The following is a 19,473-nucleotide window of genomic DNA, read 5'->3' as shown; positions in this document are numbered from 1 at the left end:
TATATATATATATATATATATATATATATATATATATATATATGTTCCAATGGTTCCAGCACTCTGACGCTGAGGTATAATATACCCAGGTGCTATTCCATACCAAATATTCAGTAATCCACAGAATTAGGAATGCACACTGGGATTTTAAAATATCTTTATCTTTATTTATTCATCTTTAAAAAGAAAACAGGTCAACGTTTCGGTCCCCTGCTTGGACCTTTATCAAGACCCAAATTCTTATTTAAAATCACTTTAAATAGTTAAAAGCAAAAAGAATTAACCAATGAGTGAAAAGCCTCATTTTGGTGCATGACATCACAAAACTCAATCCTTCAATAGGTTAATTATAGGCATGTATATTTTTAAGGATCTATGCAACAAAAGTATCTAGAAAACACATACTATATCGTTTTATTACAATGTTGTTAAAATGTTGCAACTAAAGAAATTATCTCTGGCTAAGGAAACAGGAAAGGGAGCAATATTCATTTAGTCCATATGGTGAAAGAGTATTTAATTTTTTGATCCAGAAAACCTCCCTCTGTAGCAATACCTTTGATCTGTCTCCTCCCCTACTTAAGGGGGGGACATGATCAATCGCAATGTATTTAAATGTAGGGAGTCTGTGGCCCATTTCTAAATAGTGTTTCGCTACAGGCTTGTTTGTCTTACCATCTCTAAACGCTACACTTATTGCAGACCTGTGTCCATCCATTCTCAACCTGAGCGTTAGATCGGTTTTCCCTACATATGACAAACCACAGGGACAGGTAATCAAATAAATCACATGAGTTGTTAAACAAGTGATATGATGTCTTATAGAAAATCGTTCACCTGTATGTGGGTGTGTGAAACTACTACCCGGATCCATAAATCGACATGATGTGCAGGTAGGGCACCTAAAACATCCATGTTTTCTGTCTGGGAGCCAACTATTACTAGCTCCTTGGTAGCAATTCAATGGGTCAGTTTTAACTAACAAATCCTTTAAGTTAGTTCCTCTGTTATATCCAACCATCGGTGGATTTGGAATTTTTGCAGATAAGCAATGATCATATTTAATAATATTCCAATTCTTTTTAATGCTTTTACAAATCTCTCTAGAGGCTCCATTGTATGTAGTACTAAATATTAAATTTGGAGGCTCCCTATTGGTTGTAACTGGATTAATCGTCCTATCCTTCGCAATTTTAAGAGCTCGCTTGAGTACCTAACAGGATATCCTTTCTGTCTAAAGCGCTCCCATGTATCATTGATCTGGCTAGATGTACGTTCCTCCTCGGTGTTATTTCTCAATACCCTAAAAAATTGTGAGATTGGTAGGGAACATTTGGTGGCCCAGGGGTGATCACTGTTATAGTGAAGTAGGACATTTTTGTCCATTTTCTTACGGTATAAGGTATACCCTAACCGTGTCCCCTTACGAAAAACCTGCACATTCAGAAAATTAACATACTCCTCATGTATAGTGAAAGTAAATTTAACTGGGGACGGCAGACCATTCAAACACTCTACCATATCATTAAATTCAGCAAGGGACCCCCGCCATATTATCAGAATATCGTCGATAAAGCGCTTAAAGAACAATAATTTCTCACCAAAATCATGAATAATGTTAGTAGTCTCAAACTGATGCATATATAAATTTGCATATGCTGGTGCCATGGCCGCTCCCATTGCTGTCCCTGCAACCTGTAAAAAATAATCCTGTTCAAATCGAAAATAATTAAGATGCATGGTTAATTGTAATAGTTCCAGGACAAAAGCTGTGGGAGGGCCATTGTAAGCTTCAAATTCATGCAAAGAGCGTCTCACACAATCAATACCCTCAATATGTAGAATTATGGTATACAAACTAACCACATCCATACTCGCTAAAAAAATAGGGCAATCCTCTGGTAATATTATATTGTCCAAACATTCAAGTACTTTGAACTACAGGTTGAAGAATGCTATCAATATACTTTCCCAGCAGATATAGCAAAGACTCACGACCCGACACTATAGGGCGCCCGGGTGGAGCTGTTAAGCTCCTATGTACTTTAGGGAGGGTATATAAAATTGGGCATTTAGGATGGTCCATTGTTAAATAATCTTTAATCTGCGTAATCACACCCTCATTGAAAGTATCCTGTATAACACTATCAACCTGTTTTTTGAAGTTAGTTATAGGATTACCTGACAAGCATTTATAAACAGACACATTAGTTAATTGAGTAATAATTTCAGTACGATAATCTGTATAGTTCAACAATACAATCCCTCCACCTTTATCTGCTGGACGGATGATAACAGAAGCATCACCTGCTAAGGTTTTAATAGCTATGCGTTCCTCCTTAGTTAAGTTATCACAAAATTTATGTTCAGAAACAATTTGTTTAATATCTTCATCAACAGCCTGTTTATATAACTTAATGGCTGGATTAGTTAAAGGAGGTACATACAGACTTTTAAGCTTTAAAGATGGAGCAACCACAGGTAGCTGTTCAATAGGGTTAAATTGTTCCTTCAAGCATACAGTCCTGCACAATTTAAACGTATCTATTTCATAATCCAATAGTGTGGGACGATGCATAGGCACAAAAGAAAGGCCCTTACCCAAAAGTGAAGTCTCTGCCTCGGTCAAAGTGTGTGAAGACAAATTGAAAATCGGCACCTCTAGGTTTTGCGCGAGCGGCCTCTTCTTACCCCGCCGCGTTGGAAATCTTTTGCGGCGCCCCTTCCTGAGGGGGGACGATCGTTCGCGGCCACATCTAAAAAAGAAGTAGTAGATGTTCCTGGTGCGGGTGCGTCAGATCGCTGCACACCCACAGGCTGTGTAGTGGCGAGCTGTGAGTCATCTCCCTCCGAGTCACTGGAGCTAGTATCTACTGAGTTGAAGGGCTTGTTCAGCTTGCGCCTAGGGAATCTTCTCATCCAGTATGTGGATGAGTTTGGTGAGAAATTATTGTTCTTTAAGCGCTTTATCGACGATATGATGATAATATGGCGGGGGTCCCTTGCTGAATTTAATGATATGGTAGAGTGTTTGAATGGTCTACCGTCCCCAGTTGAATTTACTTTCACTATACATGAGGAGTATGTTAATTTTCTGGATGTGCAGGTTTTTCGTAAGGGGACACGGTTAGGGTATACCTTATACCGTTAGAAAACGGACAAAAATGTCCTACTTTACTATAACAGTGATCACCCCTGGGCCACCAAGTGTTCCCTACCAGTCTTACAATTTTGTAGGGTATTGAGAAATAACACAGAGGAGGGACGTACATCTAGCCAGATCAATGATACATGGGAGCGCTTTAGACAGAAAGGATATCCTGTTACGGTACTCAAGCGAGCTCTTAAAATTGCGAAGGATAGGACGATTAATCCAGTTACAACCAATAGGGAGCCTCCAAATTTAATATTTAGTACTACATACAATGGAGCCTCTAGAGAGATTTGTAAAAGCATTAAAAAGAATTGGAATATTATTAAATCTGATCATTGCTTATCTGCAAAAATTCCAAATCCACCGATGGTTGGATATAACAGAGTAACTAACTTAAAGGATTTGTTAGTTAAAACTGACCCATTGAATTGCTACCAAGGAGCTAGTAATAGTTGGCTCCCAGACAGAAAACATTGATGTTTTAGGTGCCCTAACTGCACATCATGTCGATTTATGAATCCGGGTAGCAGTTTCACACACCCAAATACAGGTGAACGATTTTCTATAAGACATCATATCACTTGTTTAACAACTCATGTGATTTATTTGATTACCTGTCCCTGCGGTTTGTCATATGTAGGGAAAACTGATCTAATGCTCAGGTTGAGAATGGATGGACACAGGTCTGCAATAAGTGTAGCGTTTAGAGATGGTAAGACAAACAAACCTGTAGCGAAACACTATTTAGAAATGGGCCACAGACTCCCTACATTTAAATACATTGCGATTGATCATGTCCCCCCCTTAAGTAGGGGAGGAGACAGATCAAAGGTATTGCTACAGAGGGAGGTTTTCTGGATCAAAAAATTAAATACTCTTTCACCATATGGACTAAATGAATATTGCTCCCTTTCCTGTTTCCTTAGCCAGAGATAATTTCTTTAGTTGCAACATTTTAACAACATTGTAATAAAATGATATAGTACGTGTTTTCTAGATATTTTTGTTGCATAGATCCTTAAAAATATACATGGATATAATTAACCTATTGAAGGATTGAGTTTTGTGATGTCATGCACCAAAATGAGGCTGTTCACTGATTGGTTAATTTTCTTTGCTTTTAACTATTTAAAGTGATTTTAAATAAGAATTTGGGTCTTGATTAAGGTCCAAGCAGGGGACCGAAACGTTGACCTGTTTTCTTTTTAAAGATGAATAAATAAAGATAAAGATATTTTAAAATCCCAGTGTGCATTCCTAATTCTGTGGATTACTATATATATATATATATATATATATATATATATATATATATATATATATATATATATATATATATATATATATATATATATAAATATATATATATCTGTATATTTTGAGTTACTCCCTAAGATCAGTAAGTGACAGTAGCACGGAGCTTGTGCAGTGAATCAGCAGAAAAGTGGATGGGGAGCTATTGGGGCATCTTTAGAGGTTTAAATCTTTACTCTGTGATTGCCTTGGGCTGATACAGAAGCCCAAAACATAATGTACAACATGTCTAGTCTTTAGTTAAAGGAACAGTAACACCAAAAAAATGATAGTTTTTTTAAATAAATTATATTATAATGTAATATTGTCCTGCACTGGTAAAACTTGTGTGTTTGCTTCAGAAACTGTACTATAGTGTATATAAACAAGCTGCTACCATTCAGGGATACACAGTAAATAACAGATAAGCTTTGTAGTATACAATGGGATTCTTTAGAGCTTATCTGTTATCTGCTATGTAACCTGTGCCTTTCCTCCTTTTTCAGCTTTGAATGTTTGCCCTCATGGCTTCACAGCAGCTTGTTTATATAAACTGTAGTATAGTTTCTGAAGCAAACACACAACCTTTCCAGTGCAGCACAACAGTCTTATATTTTCATTACTTTAGAACACTTTTATTTTTTGGTGTTAATGTTTAAGCTTTAAACTTTAAGCTTTAGTTCTACTTTAAGGACCAAAGGCTTTATTTTTTTATCTAGTGTTTTATATAGTGCCAACATGTTTAGGCAGCACTGTTTATTATTCACATCAGCCTTTGTCCTAGTGGAGCTCAGGGAGGCACCTATCACGTTGTTACACAAAGGTACATTTCATCTTGAGCCATTTAATCTGCCTGTATGTTTTTGCAAGCGTAGGAGGAATTCAAAATTCTTCTACCACTTTCATAGGAATTAATAATGCACCATCATCATCGATCAGTATATGTAGTAACTTCTCATCATCGGTTGGCCAGTGTTATGGACAGACACTTTACAGTGAATGTGAACTAGTGCTGGAAGACTACAGTGTGACAATTAGGGGGTTATTTATCAAAGTTTGAATTTTAGAGTTTTTTATATCTCAAATGAGCTCGAATGAATTCACAGCTCAAATGGTTTCTAATTTAAAAAAACTTGAATGGGAAAACTCGAATCATTTAACAACCAGAAAACTTGAATTGATCAAGTTTTCGTCAGGAAAAAACTGCTCAGATTGAACACGTTTTCGGGCAAAACCCTCCGAAAAAACATCATGATGGCTATTAACATCTTCAACTGGTTCAAGGGACCTCTGTCATTGACTCCTACATGACCTCAACAGGTTTTAGATGGTGTATTTTCGTATTCAAGCTATTTCCAGGGTCGGGGTATAATAAATCTCGAAAAATTTTAGTTTTTTTTTTTTTTACCCGAAATTGTGAATTTTGAAAAAATGTTTGTGGAAACCACAACTCGAACCTTCATAAATAGAGGTGGATTTACTAAAACTCGAATTAATTTAATTTCTTTATGAAAACAAACTCCCTTCCATCACTTGAACTCATTTATCAATATTTTTTCTTGAAAAAAACAGACAAATGTCCTGACAAAATAAAGCGGTAATTCGTATTGTTCGAATTGTCGCCCAAATCGAACGATCTTTCCAAGTTGCCACCCAAAACCTGACTTTATCGTATTATCCAGTGCAGATCACAATGTCAAGAAACAACTGCCATTGACATGTTTGAGATGGCGTATTTTCTAATTTGGATTATTAGCAGTTTTGGGTATGATACATCTCTAAAAAATCTTGTTTTCCCCCTACAAGCCTCGACCAGAAAAAATCGAGGTTTAATAAATGGGCCCTAATTCTCTCATGTTAAGTAAATATCACCAAGGGGCCATTACACTTTAGCACTCACTTTTTTTCTACCATGGAGAGCAGGGGACTTACAATGGCCTGAATCACCATCACTATAACTTATGTGCTAAGTGAAAATGATAAGGGTAAAAGTATTTTCTTGTCTTGGTCACAAAAAGTTTAAGAAGAAGCTTGAGCTCCCTTTGTTCAACATAAACATAAATTGTTCAACAATTGTATTATGCCAGAAAAAGGTCCCTCTAATGTAATAATTAATATAAAGGAAATTATATCGGGAAGAATTACTGTATCTTTGTGTCCTACAAGCATATATAGCTTTTGATACTCATGGAATTTACAGAACTAGAATCTGAGGTGTAACTACAGAAGAAGCAGACACTATGTTTGCAGGGGGGCCCAGGAGTGTAGAGGGCCCAGTCAAGTCCTAATTAATGAGTATTTTTAATATATTTTGGTGGATTATGTCAATTTATCAATGTTTTGGGGCCCCAAATTGAATTTGCTGAGGAGCCCATTAACATCCAATTAGAAGCATTTTAAATAGTGATAAGCAAAACTGTTACAAGTTTGGGATCCATTATCTGGAAACCTGTTATTCTAACAGTTCCGAATTATGTGAAGGCCATCTCCCATAGACTCCATTTTAATCAAATAATTCAAAATCGTTTAAATGACTTCCTCTTTGTATTAATAAAATAGTAGTTTGTACTTGATTCCAACTAATATAATTAATCGTTATTGGTGGCAGAACGATCTTATTGGGTTTATGCAGTTATTTACTAAAACTGTTTTTTTTTTTTGGTTGGGCTTTTTGGGGCAAAAACTAAATTTATTTGTGGGAAAAAAAACCTCACATTTTTCAAGATTTATTATACCTTGATGCTACAAAAAGACTGAATCCATAAATACACCATCTCAAACCTGTCAAGGTCATGTATAAATCTAAATCTAAAAAAATTAGATCAGATTAAATCAGATTTTAGTAAATAACCCCCTTAATGTTTACATGTTTTTTTAAAATATAGAGATTCAAATTACAGTATAAATATCCCTTATCTAAATCCCAAGCATTCTGGATAATAGATCCCATACCTGTACATTTCAAATATCAAAACTGGGAAATTTCACTAAAATTAATTGAAGTCAATACATAATAAAGCAAATAAAAGCCAATACCAATAATGCCAGAATACATAGCTTATACCAGGTGTTTCTCATATGTCTATGTGTATTTTGTTTACTATTTCTGTTATACCCTATGACATCATTAAACAGAACATGGGTTTTTAAGAGGTTGATTAAGAACATCCACTCAGATGGAATACAGCGTATTGTAGGCCTTAGGCAAAACACAGCTAACAGGCAGTATGTATAATGGCAAAAGCCTGCCTCACCCTAGGGTTTCTGTTCACATGCATGCCTTTTTAATTACATTTTTTGTTTAATTTAAAGCTATGCAAAAATCACCTTGGCCAATCTGTGTATTTGCAGTATGTAGCTGATCTATAATGATTGCTCTGTGATCTTTATATCATATTGATTTCCATGTTGCTTTTAAAGGTTCTTGAAAGCTTCTAATTTGGTATTAGATAACTCAGTCAGCATTGCAGGGAGTGTGTGAATTGTATTACTAGTATATTACACTGCCATATCAGTAAACAGTAAACATTTTTCAACAAATGTCTCAAAGCACCATGGACATAACTCTTCTATAAAACTAACTCTGTGACACCATAACACAAGAGAATTCTGGGAGAGGTCTTTTCCTATCTAATGCCCCCAAATGGGAACGACCTTTTGGGGCACCTGAGAATTGCAGGAAGCAACTATTTGGGAGCACCATAGTATAACAGTATTTCAGTATGAACCAGATGCTGATGATGATGGTGCACATATTTATGAGTCAATAGAACACAATACTGCACTGTATTAGGAGTTTAGTCAGTGCAGCTGTTTCTGAGTCAAACTAGTTTAGCAGCTGTTTGGAAATGTATGTAAATCAAATCAATATTGCAGTGATGTTATGGCCATAATTAACCAAGTATACCTCAAACTGATATCCATTAACCCTTTTTACAGTTAGGGCAAACAAAGAACATTTTACAAAGAACAAGTCATTTCCTTCGAATAGGAGAGAGTATAAATAGAAGGAGTATAAAATATACAGTTAGGGGGTTATTTATTAAAGTTCGAATGCCAGTTTTTTTTATATAACATCCAAAGTTTTAGTGGAAAAAAAACTTTTTTTTGAGATTTATTATACCCCAAGGATGGAAAAAGTCAGAATCAGAAAATCCGGCACCTCAGACCTACCGAGGTTGTATATAATGCAATGGGAGAGGTCCCTATCGTATTTGGAATTTTCTGTTGTCTGCACTGGAATTAGCCTGAATATCCAACTATTTCTGACTTTTCGGGCAAAAATCCAAAAAAATTCGGGCTTTTCTGGAAAAAGCCAAAAAAAAACTCTGAAAAAATTGTAAGTTTCAGATTTTCGCTCGATTTTTTCAGGTTTGTCCCAGATTCAAAAAAATCTTGCTTTCTTATTAATAAATAAGCTCCAATCGTGGATTCTAGTTAGCTCAGACTTTTTTTTAATAAATATAAAGATAAATATGCCCCCCAATAAAAAGCAGAAGAAGAAGGCAACAACCCCTTTAAGATAATATTCAGTCCATGCTATAACTTTTCTATGCTGAGTACAATGTGAATATCCACTCACCCTTACTCAAGTCAGCTTTGACAGTTTTTGCCTACCAGTGCTCAAGGCATAGCCAATCTTCAAATAGAGAAATGCTGGGTTTAGAGTTCTGTTCCCACAAGATGCACCATACATAAAGGGGCATTAACCTATCAACTGATGTAAAACAGTTATTTAATAGAAACCTTATTTCTGCTTATGTAATAGAAACAGGTCATTGCTTATACTGTTATACGTATGTCATTAAATGACTTTGTGTCCTTCTGGGTCGCCGTATAAAAACCAGATTTACTATTGTCAGGCTGAATCTACAGTCAGGGATTAGCTTCTGCATTTCAAAAAAACAATAATCATTTCAAATAATATCACATACTATGTTTCCATGTTCTGCAAATCAATACAGATTTTATTCAAAGCCAGAATGTATTTTCATTTTAATCTTTTCTCCGGCTGCTCCGTTGATTGCATTGCTCTAAACATGATTAAAGGGCAGTTAGGTCATACTGAATTGTATTGTGTATTCCTAAAAGCTGCAATTTCTATTATATATTATATATATATATATATATATATATATATATATATATATATATACACACATACAGTGTATATATATATATATATATATATATATATATATATATATATATATATATATTCAAAGGAAATAAATTTGCCTTGCAGTTTAAACAAAAAGTAGGATGGTGTATTTATATTTTTATAAAACCCACATTAATGACTGGTTAAACTAATATGCACAAAGCTAAGGAGGAGTCGATACATGTACTTTGCAAGTGGGGTGAAGCCAAATTGTATTTACTGTACATCAGGACACAAACACATGTGGATCAAACGTTTTGGGACTTGTTCGGACCTTCCTCAAGAGATGATTACCATAGAGAGACTACCCCCTAATGGGTAGTGCCATTTATAACTATTGAGAGTGGTGGATTAATCACTATTGATGGGCAAATAGATTCTCAAGCCATGGATTTGCGGTGAATTTCCCCGTATTGGCGCCCGCAAATGTTTTTGCGCATCAAAATTGTCACGCACATAAAAATGTACGCACGTCACAATTATTCGGACGCCCATTGACTTTAATGTATTTGGACTAATGTATAAAATTTGTTGCTTGCGTTAAAAATTGTCGTGCATCAAAATTATTTTTGATGCAAGACTTCAATGTGTCTTGCGAATTTTCAATGCATCACAAATTTTTCCAGCATTTTGAGAATAATTGGTGAATTGAAATAGGACAGATTCACCCATCACTATTAATCATGGGCACGTTTTTTTGCAAACAAGCAATTGTCCATATAGGCTATATGAAGAAAAAAATAGTCTATTTCAAACATCTACACTTGCCTCCAAGTGGTTACCGACAGTGGGAGCGTATAAGCGATTACATATACATATTAAACATTTACACTGACAAAAGCTTACAGGATCTCATAAAGAAGTTCAGTATTCATATTCTGGAATTCTGCATCCTTCTGTCAAGCTGTAATAAAATAATAGAATGCTCAGCGCATACAGTATAATTACAATCCATGATAACAAGCAGGTATAGTTAATACAGTCATTAAACCTTTAGGAGCTAGTGTCAAGCATCCAAATCCAATAAATCTCCCATTGTAACAGTTTGACTTCTTTATTCCTGGGATTTGCATGTATTTCTTCTAACACAACACCATTTATTGTCTGCTAACCAAAGTGGATTTTGTCTTAGGGTTCCAGAATGTTGCAGAATATTCATTGGTCTTCTCAACATAACCTATTCCACATGGACATTTCAAAAAGATAGATGACATTGCTGGAAAGATTTCCTATCAGTTGGATCTGTGTATCTTGTAGTAGATGTGATACAGCATACTCACTTATTTGGTCATAGCTAGTTTCAACTGAGCAAATGTGTTTGCTTCTCATGAACTGGCTCTTAGGAAGCCAACCATGGTATTGGGAGGCTGAAACTCTCAAACTTCAGCATGCTATTTTTATCAGCAGGTTTACAGTTAAGGGATGTTGATATTGAGTTCACCTGTCTTTTTACTGCTACATCCAATAATTCACAGTATGTTTTATCATAATGCAGTGCACATTTTATAATAGGGTGTACTTTGATGATACATTCTGAAAATTGCAGCAGTCTAGTTAGGGGCAGACAAAAGAAGGCAAGATCCACATACCTACTGTATTATACCAAAACATTTTTTCTTTAAAACGTTTGCATTTTTTTTCCTCTAAGTCATACATAAAAATTATGGCACCTATACTGGTTCCTAGTGATGGGAGAATTTATTCTCCAGGCGCAAATTAGCGGCGAATTTGCGCGATTCGCTTCGGGCGAATAAATTTGTGAAACGGCCGCAAAAATTCGCTGGTAAAAATTTGCCAAAAAAAACGGACGCCGGCATCAAAAATGGACGCCAGCGTCAAAAACAAGACGCCGGCGGCGGCGCAAAATCGCCCATCACTACTGGTTCCCTGTTTTTGCAAATAATACTGGCTATTGAGCCTAAAATAGTTTTTGGATAGAATGGTTTCTAATATAAAACATAAAAATGAAACCTATGGTATATTGTATTCTTGATGCAGATATATTGAAACACATTCTACCCCCTCATGTGGAATATAAGATAGATATATACATTGAGCACAAATATGCCTCCTCCTATTCTGGGATTATAGCATGCTGACTTTTTAGAAAGTCAGTAGTATCCTAAAGGCATGTAGGTCATTTTTGCAAGTAGATATCAATAATAATGGCCAGGGATTCAAGCAGCCATGTACTCCCCAAAACTATATGTCTCCCAGGTTAATTAATTAATCTTTATGTATTTTCGGCAATAAGTACAATAAAGGAGACCTTGAATAGTGTATAGTGAATAAATTCCTTAACTCAGGTTGAAGTATGCCTTCAAATGCCCTTTTATATTCACATGCAGGTTCCTGTGGAAGTAACTTATAATGCATCGGATTAGCAAATTGTATTTCTGCTCCCTGCATATATTGATCCCTTTCCATAATAACGTAGCACCACCTTTATCAGCTTTCTTTATTATTATAATCTTATCATAACTTATTGAATTTATGGTATCATGTTCAGCTTTGGTGATAATATGGTAATTTCTGGACGAGGGTTTACTAGACCAACACTTCTGGCAATCACCCATCACAAGATTCTGGTATATATTGAGGTCTTCAAGGGGGGGATAAACTACTTTTTTTCTGCCAAGCTTTAGGAATTTTATTTAAAGTATTATACAGTACAGAATTCCCCTTCTCATGTAAAAGTTCAGTGCTAAGCTTACTAATATTACAACACAAGACAACTAGGAACTAATGTCTAGGGCACTGGTCGGATTAATTTTTAATTTGGCAATTATATAACCTTAGGAGAATCTCTAGTGCTCTGCAACTATTCCACTTATATTACATTTAAAAGTTACTGGGTATCACAAAGTTCACTATTAAGATTAAGGCAAAAAAGCCTTAATGGTTTAATTTTACATGATTTGGAGAATTCTCTGCAGTAGTAGAGTCTTATAATGTGGGAGAGAGAGAATCCCACATACATATTTCTATGGTTGCATCTCAGCCTCATGCACTATAACTTTGCATGTGATACTACTCACAAATGTACACAACTTTAAGCAACAATATTGCAGCTTACGATTCTCAAAGACAAATACGAGTATTAGAGAATAATGTTCACTCGCAAAGTTACTTCTTTATTACACATAACCCCTTTGACCAAAAAGGACTTGTTATTTTATTTACTTAAAGGGGTGGTTCACCTTTACATTTACTTTTATTATGTTATATAATGCATAATTCTAAGCAATTTTTTAATTGGTCTTCTTTATTTTCTATAGTTTTTGAATTATTTGCCTTCTTCTTTGGACTCTTTGCAGCTTTCAGTTGGGGTCACTGACCCCATGTAAAAATAATTGTTCTGTAAGGCTACAAATTTATTGTTATTGCTACATTTCATTACTCATCTTTCTATTCAGACCCTCTTCTATTCATATTCCAGTCAAATAATAAAAAATGAAAACCAATTGCAAATTATTTCAGAATATCCCTCTGGTTTTGCTCAGTTCCTGCACTTGGTGCAACTCTGACATTTTTTCAGTAATTCTCAAGGCTCCCTCGCTCCTAGCTAAACCAGCGCACACTCAAGACTGTATAATTAGGATATTTTACTATATCGCATGCGTGCAGATCCAGAAAGCAGGTTAGAGAGAATATTGTGAAATACTGGTAAGATAGCAGCACAATACTTAGAAAGATCCCCAGGCAAGTTAATTTTCCTCCACAGAGGAGCAACAGCCCAGGGGAAAAAACATTTTAATTTAAGAATACTAAGAATACCAAGGGGCCGATTTATCAAAGGTTGAAGTGAATTTTCAAATTAAAAAACTTCGGATTTGAAGTAATTTGGGTACTTCGACTATCAAATAGGCCAAATTCGACCTTGATTCAAATTGAAATTACTTTGAATATTCGACCATTCGAAAATCGAAGCACTGTCTCTTTAAAAAACATAGACTTCGACACTTCGCCACTTTAAACCTGCTGAATTGCTATGTCAGCCTATGGGGACCTCCTAGAACCTAGAGCCAAAATTTGGCTAAGTTTTAAAAAGTCAAAGTTTTTTTTTGAAAATCGTTCGAATCTTTCGATTAGAACGATTGCTATGATCGATCGAACGATTTTACTTCGACCGAAAACGTCCAAAAAATTCAAAAAGAAAAGTTCGACTATTGAATTTGGCCAATTCGATGGTCGAATTTCGAAGTTTTTTAACATCGAAATTCGACCCTTGATAAATCTGCCCCCAAATGTATTAAAGTGCTTAACAGTAGTTTAAAGGACAAGGAAAGTCTAATTCACTTATCTTTTAATATTCTGAGTCACCTTGTTTTTAAATGTCACCAAGTCAACAACTCTGCCCCATGATGATAAAAGCACCTCTTATACATACAGTATGTTTGGTTGTTGACTTAAAGGCCTGCACTCCTATCTTTCTAAATTAGGTGACCCAACCTTAATTACAGATGCAAGATGAATCCCAGCAGCACTGCATCAGTCATTGTACTGTAATCCATCATAGGGAGACTGCTGTGAGTGCTTTGGCTTCAATGACAAGTGATATTTGTATGTCTCCTAACAAGCAGAATTCAAACCACTGGGCATATTCAAGCTAGGAAACTAAATAAGTTAGCAACAAAATCAAATTTTCCTTAATTGACTTTTCCTATTGTATAGGAAAGCTTTTTCTATTGAGTTAGTACACGCCAGTTGATATTCAGGTCAGGTGACAGGATGCAAGTCTAGCGATCCCTATGTGAACATCATTGCAGAAGTCTTCTAACAATCAATCTGATCTGACTGCTTCAATGATGGATAGTCTTATCAAAGGTAGTAGATTTCTGTAGGGACAATACCATGGATATAAATGTACTTGGACATCTGACAATGGTCATTAAATTAATTTTAAGGAACAACTACAGATACCTAGCATCATAAATCAATAACGTTGTCTTTTCCAAAGAATATGGTTAGCCTTATCCCCTCTTTTTTTTTCAACTGGTTTCTGAGAGGTTAGCAGTTTTAGAGCTCTTACACATAAGTGTTTGTTCCTGCTTTCCCCTGCTTGCCTGAGCCACAGTGAGTAGGAAATAATAGGAACACATGGCTGCATTCACCCATGGTGGAAGACATGAATTATCCAGCACAGGGGAATGCAGGAAGGACATGTAAAAAGCCTTACATGGTGTACTACAGAGACTCATGTGTGGCTGGGATCTCTAACCTTTTTTTACCTGTGAGCAACATTCAGATGGTAAAAAGGGTGGGGTGCAACACAAGCATGAAAAATGTTCCTGGATGGTGTAGAACAAGTGCTGTGGTTGGACATTTTGTAGCCCCTATGTTACTCGCAAGCCACTGGTTGGGGATCACTGATGTGGGGGTGGAATTTGGCACATTTAACACAGCATTGCTCCAAAGCCTGGCTTTGCTGCCTCTATTCAATATTCTGACAACTGAAATACAAAATGCTGGAAGAGTGTACATAAATAAATATATGATAACACCTACAAGATCCCTCCAAGTAGCTTGTGTGGATACTATTAACATGTAATCTGCAGGAAATTCTGTATCTGTTCATTTAAAGGGGGTTTAAGGCAGGTTAATATTTGGACTCTCAATGACATTTATTAAGTATGTGTTACAATACCAACCACCCTTACACCTCTCCTTTCTCTTTCTTTTTGCAGCTCAGTATTTTGCAAGCATTATGGTAATCGTTGGCCTTTCTGTAGTGGTTACAGTGCTAGTTCTGCAGTTTCATCACCATGATCCTCAAGCAGGAAAAATGCCCAGAATGGTAAGTATTACCATAATGATAATGTTTATTTCACTCAGAAAAACCCAGTCCTAAAGAGGTTAAGCAATAATTCAAATTATTCTTGCGGTTTCAGAATCTACAAAATATAATATAACTGACAAATGATCATAAATAGCCCAAATGTCTTTGCAACACAGTTGTTTAATCAGCAGTTTAAAAAATGTGTTTAAGTGTTTTTCTTGTGATTGGAGCCTGCCTTTGCATTATGGGTACAGTATCTTTATTTTTGCAATGCTTTGTCAAGCAGGAAAGTGAAATAGGTCTGGTAAAGGATGAATGGGACTTTCTGTGCTGGAACATAAGGCAGGTAGGGAGCTTATGCCAGATCCAAGCAGCCAAGTCACATCTCATAAACTCCTTCATGAGCCTTTACAGGAAAATGCAAATATCGGTAGACAGCTAATGATCTCAGCATGATAAAAGAGAACATTCTGTGTGAAAGGCAAAATATATTGACTTTCTCTACTATGATCTACTTATATCAATCACATTAGAAATTACAAACAGACACATGCTGTGATTATAGGTTGATGTTTTAAATTATGCTACCACTCTTTGTTTTTTTTGTGTTTTTTGACACAATTTCCCAAAAATCTTGGGGGTTATTTATTTATGCCTCACTTGTGTCCAGGGCATTGCGGCACCTTACATCCAAATCAAAAATCCAGTGTCGAGGTGTATAGTATGAAAATTACAAGAAAATCCAAGTGCCTGGTGGAACCGAATCTGAATCCAAAAAATCATGACTTTTCATCACACAAACAAGAAAGTCAACAATTTTTGTTCTCTTTCCCCCTTGTTTCCCTAATTTAAATATGCAAAGTAGGGTTCAGTTTTGGTTCTGTATTTGGCCGAATTTTCCACAAAGGATTCAGGATTCGGCTGAATCCTAAAATAGTGAATTCAGTGCATCCCTAAAGGAAACTAATTAAGCCATTTAAACAATTCCCAATACCCAAGTGCAGTGTCCATGCAGGCAAAACAAGCCTATTGGGGTTCTTTAAAGGGATCATGTCATCGGAAAACATGTTTTTTTCAAAAGGCATCAGTAAATAGTGCTACTCCAGCAGAATTCTGCACTGAAATCCATTTCTCAAAAGAGCAAACAGATTTTTTTATATTCAATTTTAAAATCTGACATGGGGCTAGACATTTTGTCAATTTCCCAGCTGCCCCAGGTCATGTGACTTGTGCCTACACTTTAGGAGAGAAATGCTTTCTGGCAGGCTGCTGTTTTTCCTTTTCAATGTAACTGAATGTGTCTCAGTGGGACATGGGTTTTGACTATTGAGTATTGTTCTTAGATCTACCAGGCAGCTGTTATCTTGTGTTAGGGAGCTGTTATCTGGTTACCTTCCCATTGTTCTTTTGTTTGGCTGCTGGGGGGGAAAGGGAGGGGGCTGATATCACTCCAACTTGCAGTACAGCAGTAAAGAGTGATTGAAGTTTATCAGAGCACAAGTCACATGACCTGGGGCAGCTGGGAAATTGACAAAATGTCTAGCCCCATGTCAGATTTTAAAATTGAATATAAAAAAATCTGTTTGCTCTTTTGAGACATGGATTTCAGTGAAGAATTCTGCTGGAGCAGTACTATTAACGGATTAATTTTGAGAAATTTTTTTTCCCCATGACAATATCCCTTTAACGTTTAGATGATTTTCTAGTAGACTTAAGGTATAAGATCCAAATTACAGAAAAATCCATTATGTGGAAAACCCCAGGTCCCGGACATTCTGGATAACAGGTCCCGTACCTGTATTAGTACCATAAGGAATCAGATCTAGATATAACAGGAGTGCTGTTTTGGCTTTTACTGTACTTTATGTTGATATTCATTTTTTATCTTCTGTTGTTCTAGGTAAGGGTTATCCTACTAAACTGGTGTGCATGGTTCCTACGAATGAGAAAACCTGGTGAGAACAAAAGGCCCATACCTTGCAAATATGTCTATCCAAATCACCATTCAAGTATCAGTAGCATTGAAATGAGCATAGCACCTGGTCACCAGTCCATTAATGGAAACCTAGTATATTGTGGATTCCACACTCTGGAGAGCCCATGCTGCCCACCCAACAGTGATTCAGGGGTTGTGTGTGCCAGAGTCAATTGCCCATCCTTAGAAGACAGTGAGCTGATTCAGAAGAAATCCTTAAAGGAGAGCATGCCAGAAATAGTGAAGATATTGGAGGAAGTGCAATACATTGCAAGGCGCTTCAGAGAACAGGACGCAGGAGAAGAAATTTGCAGCGAGTGGAAGTTTGCAGCTGCTGTCATAGACCGTCTGTGTCTTGTGGCATTTTCACTTTTTGCCATTATTGCCACATTTACAATTTTGATGTCAGCTCCAAACTTTACTGAGGCAGTTACTAAGGACTTTACATAAATGCAATATGCTCCTGCTGGATAGAAAGAGCAAATCATTTGAAATATTCCCCCTTATTATGTCTACGAGTCATGCGGACGATAAAAATGTGATAATATATATGTCTTTGTGCTAGAAATAAATCATATCTCTATAATGATGTATTCAACAGACCACATCCAAAGTTGCCTAAATATCATCTGATTATAGAAGACACTTTTGTTTTTCCAATATTCTTTTTTTACATTGCCATATATGGTTTGCATACTTCATATTATACTGTCATAGGTCTGTGCTGTAAGGAAACTTCTATTCTGGCAAAACTGTAATAAATCGGCATTCCTGCTATTTCTCAGATTTTCTTGTATGTCCTGCACTTTTTGAAAGAGAAGCATTCATCTATGACGGAGTATGTAGTAACATTAATTATAGTATAATCATATACACTGATAGATGCTTCATGTGTGTTACGTTATGTCTTGCACCACTCACATCTTACTTTGTCTTGGCCACTTTGAATTCCATATTGAAACATTTATGAGGAGCAAAACTCCTAGAATTTCAAGAAAGACCACCCTATTCCTGTTAGGTCTCTACAACAGAGATAGAAGGTCACAATAAATAATGTAGGCTTTCAACTGTTCAGCAGCCATGAAATATTCTCTCCGCCTAATGCAATTTGCAACTACTATTTCCTTTATTGGCCCCTGTGCTTGAGGTTCTTCATTAAGCGAAGGGTGCATTTAAAGGGATACTGTCATAGGAAATATTTTTTTTCAAAACTCAGTTAATAGTGCTGCTCCAGCAGAATTCTGCACTGAAATCCATTTCTCAAAAGTGCATTTTTTAATTCTGACATGGGGCTAGACATATTGTCAGTTTCCCAGCTGCCCCAAGTCATGTGACTTGTGCTCTGATAAACTTCAATCACTCTTTACAGCTCTACTGCAAGTTGGAGTGAAATTATCCCCCTCCCCAGCAGCCGAACAACAGAACAATTGGAAGGTAACAAGATAGAAGCTCCCTAACACAAGATAACAGCTGCCTGGTATATCTAAGAACAGCACTCAATAGTAAAAGCCAGGTCCCACTGTGTCACATTCAGTTACATTGAGTAGGAGAAACAACAGCCTGCCAAAAAGCAGTTCCATCCTAAAGTGCTGGCTCTTTCTGAAAGCACATGACCAGGAAAAATGACCTGAGTTGGCTGCCTACACACCAATATTACAACTAAAAAAAAATAACTTGCTGGTTCAGGAATTACATTTTATATTATAGAGTGAATTATTTGCAGCGTAAACAGTGTAATTTAGAAATAAAAAATACATCATAAAAATCATGACAGAATCCCTTTAAATATGTATTTAAACTATTATTTTAGGATGATTTGAGTAAATCATGGACACCACATAGTTGGGTATCTAAGGGTATCAGTACATACTTGGGTATCTATGGGAATCAGTATATACTTGGGTATCTATGGGTATCTATTTTGATACCCATTTTGATTTTGTGAAAAACTATTATCAAGTCACCAAAAAGGATAACTTGGTGCATGTGGTTCTCACCTGATCCAAGGTGCTTTGTTGTACATATTATAAAACCAAATAATTGGTTTGGAGTTGTTGACATGTTTGTGTACAGGATACATGTATTTATAGATCAACAGGCTGTGGTCCTCC

At 36.1% G+C, this 19,473-nt stretch overlaps 1 protein-coding gene across 1 annotated transcript in view; it reads left to right on the top strand.

Moving 5' to 3' along the window:
- The window catches only part of LOC108719663 (neuronal acetylcholine receptor subunit alpha-7), a 92,336-nt gene extending 73,743 nt beyond the window's left edge, over window positions 1-18,593 (top strand). Inside the window, exons 9-10 of the mRNA XM_041591089.1 lie at window positions 15,296-15,405; window positions 17,288-18,593. Of these exons, the coding sequence (XP_041447023.1) occupies window positions 15,296-15,405; window positions 17,288-17,812 (635 nt within the window). The 3' untranslated portion in view covers window positions 17,813-18,593. The remainder of the gene's footprint in view (window positions 1-15,295; window positions 15,406-17,287) is intronic.
- The last annotated feature ends 880 nt before the right edge of the window (window positions 18,594-19,473 follow it).

This window comes from Xenopus laevis, chromosome 1L (genome assembly GCF_017654675.1).
Source record: "Xenopus laevis strain J_2021 chromosome 1L, Xenopus_laevis_v10.1, whole genome shotgun sequence".
NCBI classification, from domain to species: Eukaryota; Metazoa; Chordata; class Amphibia; order Anura; family Pipidae; genus Xenopus; species Xenopus laevis.
The sequence above is the reverse complement of the archived record's forward strand: the minus strand, read 5'-3'. Positions and strand labels throughout refer to the sequence as shown.